Genomic DNA, 5765 nt, shown 5'->3' on the forward strand with positions numbered 1-5765 from the left:
CATTGTACTTCGTAGTTTCTGGTTTACGTAGGAGTTCACTTTCTTCTTTCGTTATGGTAGTGCAGCAGATCATTTGTACTTGTATTCTGGGTTTACTAGGACTTCATTTCTTGTTTGATATGGGTATGCAGTCAGATCATTTGTACTTGTATTCTGGGTTTACAGGATTTCATTTCTTGTTTGATGTGGGTAAGCAGCAGATCATTTGTACTTGTATTCTGGGTTTACAGGACTTCATTTCTTGTTTGATATGGGTATGCAGCAGATCATTTGTACCTGTATTCTGGGTTTACAGGACTTCATTTCTTGTTTGATATGGGTAAGCAGCAGATCATTTGTACTTGTATTCTGGGTTTACAGGACTTCATTTCTTGTTTGATATGGGTATGCAGCAGATCATTTGTACCTGTATTCTGGGTTTACAGGACTTCATTTCTTGTTTGATATGGGTATGCAACAGATCATTTTAATGTGGGCATGCAATAGTTCATTTCTACTTTAGTTTGTGTGGACAACAGTTCATTCCCATAAAAATTGATGCTTTTATAGGTGTCTGTAATTATCCTCTGTATTCCTTTATTGTTGGCCAGTTTAATTTTGTTAAATTAACTTTTCCGTTCTCTGTTCTTTACTTACATAGTTTTCTTGGGGAAAACCTTGTAATATTTGTTTGGAGACAAAGCTATGGAACTTTGTAATTCATAACAAAATGCATTTATTACTGAATTAATTTATTTAAAATGATTTTTTTCCCTTTCAGGTAATGCTACCTCAAGATGGCTACAAGTATTAGATTATACAAGATTGTAACTACTCTGCTGTCTAGTCAAATGTTTGGAGAACTCTACAGAAAGAACTGCACACTCAGTATTTTGTTATTTTGGTTTTGAGATTAAATAACAGTGAAGATAAGAATTGGAGTCAACAAGTTAGTAAGTTAAACTTTGAAATTTACCTTCTGGTCTGTTCAAAATGGCATCAAGTTGTTTAGACTTAAGAGCAAATGGGAGTTCATATGTTGGTACAATCACAAGAGAAGAAGCTATTCAGTATTGGCGGTCCCACAGGCGCACCAAGAGTGCAGGAAGCAGCACATCACGAGATCTCTCTCTTTACACCAGCATGGGTCTTTACAGTCATCATGTCAACACTCGTATGGTCAAGACAGAAACTGTAATTGGTGATTTCATGTCGCATTACAAAATTACTGACTCTTCAAATGCTATCACACATGAAGTCATTAAACTTTCCGAAAAAACTGAACACCTTTCTTTAGAGCTGAGGGGTGAAGGTATGTATTGTAGTTATTGATAGTTCTTTAAATGTGTCATTTAAACCTTTGCTGATAACTTACTAGTTAAGTTTAGTTGTCTTTTCTTAGTAAATACTAGTGATCTGATTATTATTTTTTCATCAATTAGGTGACCCACTTGAGAGAGAATGTGGCATTTTAAACCTCCGTCCACATTGCTTGCAGCCATTTGCTAGAATTCGTGTTTTTATCTTCTTGTCTTGTGTTCTAGTTACTGTGCAACAGGCTCTTTCTTCTGGATATTTTAACAGGTGAGTATAATATAAAATGTGATTTGTATGTAACTCTAACACATTTAGTTAAAATGTAATAACTATTTGATGTCTCTTTAGTGCAGGAACACAGCATCTGTTTTCTAGTTTAGTGTGGGAATACAGCATCTGATTTGTAGTTTAATGTGGGAATACAGCATTTGTTTTCTAATTTAGTGTGGGAACACAGCATCTGTTTTCTAGTTTAGTGTGGGAACACAGCATCTGTTTTCTAGTTTAGTGTGGGAACACAGCATCTGTTTTCTAGTTTAGTGTGGGAACACAGCATCTGTTTTCTAGTTTAGTGTGGGAACACAGCATCTCTTTTCTAGTTTAGTGTGGGAACACAGCATCTGTTTTCTAGTTTAGTGTAGTCATATAGCAATTCATTTATAGTGGGCACTATAAATAATGAACTGTACTAGTATATGATGCAATCAGTAATAGACTATACTCCTTCATCAATAAGAGGATGATACATCTTCCTTGCACAGTACTTTAGTTTATCCACTTCATTTTTACCATGTTCTGATCTGACCTCCACTTTTGTCTTTCAGTATAGCTCTATTGCTTGTAAATGAATCATCACATTGCAGGTGAACAACACAGGTGTATTCCCTCACAAAGTGACAAGGTAGCAGATTGTTTGCATTTTGTACATTTAATGTCTTCTTCTTGTTTTTTTCTGTTACAGTTTTTTTTATTTAGAACATTCTAATCATCTCCCCATAAAATAGATATTTAATATCTTGTGCCACATCCAAAATGTTTTTGCTTATGCACCAAGCTTTTGAAGGAGATCTCTTCTTCCTCTTCAGATCAAAGTTCCACCCAGAGTCTCTGATTTCCTTGATAATTTCTTTTATGGAAGTTGTGTCCAGTCTCTAATGAAGTTAATATAAACTTTGTCATAGCTTTCTCTCTGCTGCTATGGCATCAGCCTATAGAGAATGTTAACATTGATTTTCAGTACCACCTGGAATGCATCTTAGTTTATACTTTGACATATACATTTCCTTTCTTTATCACGCATCCTTGTGTAACTCCTCATATGCATTCATTAGATGTTCCCAACTTTTCATCATATTGCATGTATGTATATCATACATGGAAGTTTATAAAACTATATTTCTCATTTTTTGAAGCATTTGAATATAGCATAAAATGGCTCAAAATGCTGCAAATGCTTCACAATGCTGACTGGAGGCACTTTGATGGTGAGTAATGTTATGCTATTGTGCTAATGGTTGATTCCATTCTAATTTTTTTATCTGACGTTTAGTATTTACAGCCTTCTCCTATAGTTTCTGCTGAGCCTGCCATGTCTTTTGACAGTTTTTACCAGCTCTTTTCACCCTTTTCTTCTATTGATTGTAATCTCCCCATTGAAGCTCAGCTGACCCTACCTTCATTCTTCTCTGCACTGATATCTCAGGTATGTGACATACCTTATCTTACTTTAGTTGTTTCTGCTGGCTCACAGACTGCTTTGCTTCCTGAGCCTTCATCCTCAGACTTTCTTATTTTTCCCCCTCATCTGATATTTGCATTCATATCAACTTTATTCTGTTTCAACTTCATGTTAACTCCTGGTTGCCATGTCCTCCCCAACCTCACAAATCCTATTCTTTGACCTACAGTGAGAATCTTTCCCTTTTCCTCAAACTTCCAACCTTTGAATCTTTTCTTCCAACTTGAATATATCTTCCTTTCATATTTTGTCTCTCTCTTATCATCAATCTACTGGCCACCATTTTTTGCTTGCTCAGATTCTTCTCTATCTTTTCTTTTTTCACCATCTGTATATCATTTGCAACACTCTTTGCTGGGTTTCCCTCCTTGCCCTTCATTGACCACCTTCACCTCTTGGTAATCCAGGAGCCTTTTATCTCTTCCACCTTTAAGGTCAATTTTACATCAGTCTTGGCTGTCCATCTTTCACCAAAATGTGCCATACCCTTATCTTCACATGTGATTATTGTCTGGTCCATTGTAAGATGGGTAGCTTTTTCTCACAGTGTAGACTGTTTTTCTTGCTAACTGTTGTTGGCCATCGAACCTTAGACTAGCAGCTCATGTGGATAGTAAATTCATGCTGGTCCATTTGTTACTTCCTTTTTCATGTCATCTGACTCTTTGTCATCTCACTTCTTTTTTTACCTCACTTTTTGAGATGGCTCATCTGTTTCTATGCTTACCAATTACAGAGTGACTTTGTTGATGACCTTTGGCCTTTGCTCTGGATGTTTTTCTTTTCTTTCTCTGTTTCTTATAAACTTCTTCTGGGCCTTTCTAATCACTTGTCCTCTTCATCCAGTTCTTCCTCTGGACTGGAACCTCTGCTTAGTTCTCAGGGCTTTTACAAGTCCTCTGTTTGAAACTTGACAACCTCTTCCTTGTATTATCTTTCTCATAAAATATATATCTTCTTATTTCTTGCAGGAGACGTTGCTTTGATCTTGTTTCCTTAGATGCATCCCATACTCTTTTTATCACAGATACAGGTTGAGTTTATTCCCAAACTACTACTTCCTTCTCAAGACTTGCTCTGCCCATAAAGGAAATCAGATTTTTTCCCCTTTCACCCTCTATTCAGTTTCTTCTCTGTGTGTTGGTACAGACCTTGATCATCTACTTTATCCTGTTCAGGCAGTATGCTGTTATCTCATTTGCACAGTTCCCTTTAGAGACAATCAATATCATCATCTTTTTTTTGCCATGGGATTCCTCTTCTTCTTAAGATTTATTTCTTTCCACTTTGACTAGATAGGTTAAAGAACTCATCTAACTTGTATATTCCTGCATGAGTGATGATTTTTTCTTCATTTTGATCTCATCTCTTATCAAGTTTATCATCTCACAGCTTATCTAGTCTTTGTCCATTTATGTCTCCTTATTGAAATCTTATAAGCAGGGAAATGGATATCCTGGACACATTTGTATCATACTATATACACCACATTGCAGTTTTATCTGTCTCTGGGGTTCGTCTCCCTCCAGTCTTCCAAGAGGCTCTAAGGAGATGAGTTGTTGACAGTTTCTTTTCATTAAAGTATTGCCTTTTAGCCACAAGAACAAATGTACAAACACAAACAATACCAATACATGAACAGACCAGAAAAAACGAAACCCACCAAGTGTCTGATGCTGCCTCACAGTGAATACTTTTTGTATCACAAAATTTGAGTAGGGGATGCCAGAAAGTGTTAAGCCCCTCTGCCCTTACCAGTACTCACCAAGATGTGATTTTCTTTAAAACTACTTCATGGTATATATTTATTTATTTATTACCCTCCCAGCCATAAAGGATATTAAAAAAAATTATTGGTTACACAACCACACCACAACACAGCTTCTGCTGTCCCTATTTGTGGTAATTATGCAAGTGAGATGATTCATGTTCAGTCCATGCACCTTTCTCATGTTCTCCGCTATGTGAATTCCTCATTAGGTTCTTATCTAGTAGAATGTGAGAGCTCTTGCCTCTCTATTCTCAAGCCATTGGAGGGTGTTAATATGGAGAGTTCTCTTTCAGAGTGTAATATCATTAGTAGATTTGCCTATTGATCCAAAGCAGGTCAAGAAGTCAACTTGGAAGAGTTGTACAGGCTACCCTCAACACTAAGAGTTCTTCTTGGGATGCAGTTCTGGTATGATTCATCCCTGAAGTTGCATATTCTTGTAAGTATTTCAACAGTGGGCACATATATTAGCTATCTGTTTAGTGGAGAGGTGAGAATCTATCTCAAATACATTTTCAGGTAAGGAAGATGTTGACTTTTAAAACTAATTTCATACTTTTTGCTTACATGTAGTGTTCTCTCATCATACTTAAGATAATGCATAGACCTTTCACACAGATGGTTCTCAGCTGAAACTTGAAAAGATGATCACACTACTGCATCTTCTATTTCCCTTAGTGTAGGCTTTTATTTTGGTAACATAACTTTTTTGAGTTTACAATACCTTGTTCTCCATCTCTACTATGAGTTGGCAGTGCTTCCATTTATTAACAAACAAGAAAAAATCAAGTTCCCATTATAATATGTATGTTTAATTCTTATAGTGGAGTTGTAAGCTGCGAATTCAATATTTATTAAACCTTTTTTATATGGATTTCTGCATGTATGTATTAGGTCGTCAAGAAATTAATGTCGCGTTTTGGAACACTTTCATTAACCACCCCCCAAAAAAGTACATCA

At 36.1% G+C, this 5765-nt stretch overlaps 1 protein-coding gene across 5 annotated transcripts in view; it reads left to right on the top strand.

Moving 5' to 3' along the window:
- LOC106459651 overlaps positions 1-1684 on the top strand; it is an 18976-nt gene extending 17292 nt beyond the window's left edge. For 4 of the 5 annotated variants that reach the window (XM_022386177.1, XM_022386178.1, XM_022386179.1 and 1 more), the window contains 2 exons: positions 761-1291; positions 1422-1684. In XM_022386177.1, coding sequence (XP_022241885.1) covers positions 973-1291; positions 1422-1567 — 465 coding nt within the window. In that variant the 5' untranslated portion in view covers positions 761-972 and the 3' untranslated portion in view covers positions 1568-1684. The remainder of the gene's footprint in view (positions 1-760; positions 1292-1421) is intronic. The other variant, XM_013919288.2, reaches the window with a different exon arrangement.
- Positions 1685-5765: the final 4081 nt, after the last annotated feature.

This window comes from Limulus polyphemus, unplaced genomic scaffold, assembly GCF_000517525.1.
Source record: "Limulus polyphemus unplaced genomic scaffold, Limulus_polyphemus-2.1.2 Scaffold643, whole genome shotgun sequence".
Classification (NCBI taxonomy): domain Eukaryota; kingdom Metazoa; phylum Arthropoda; class Merostomata; order Xiphosura; family Limulidae; genus Limulus; species Limulus polyphemus.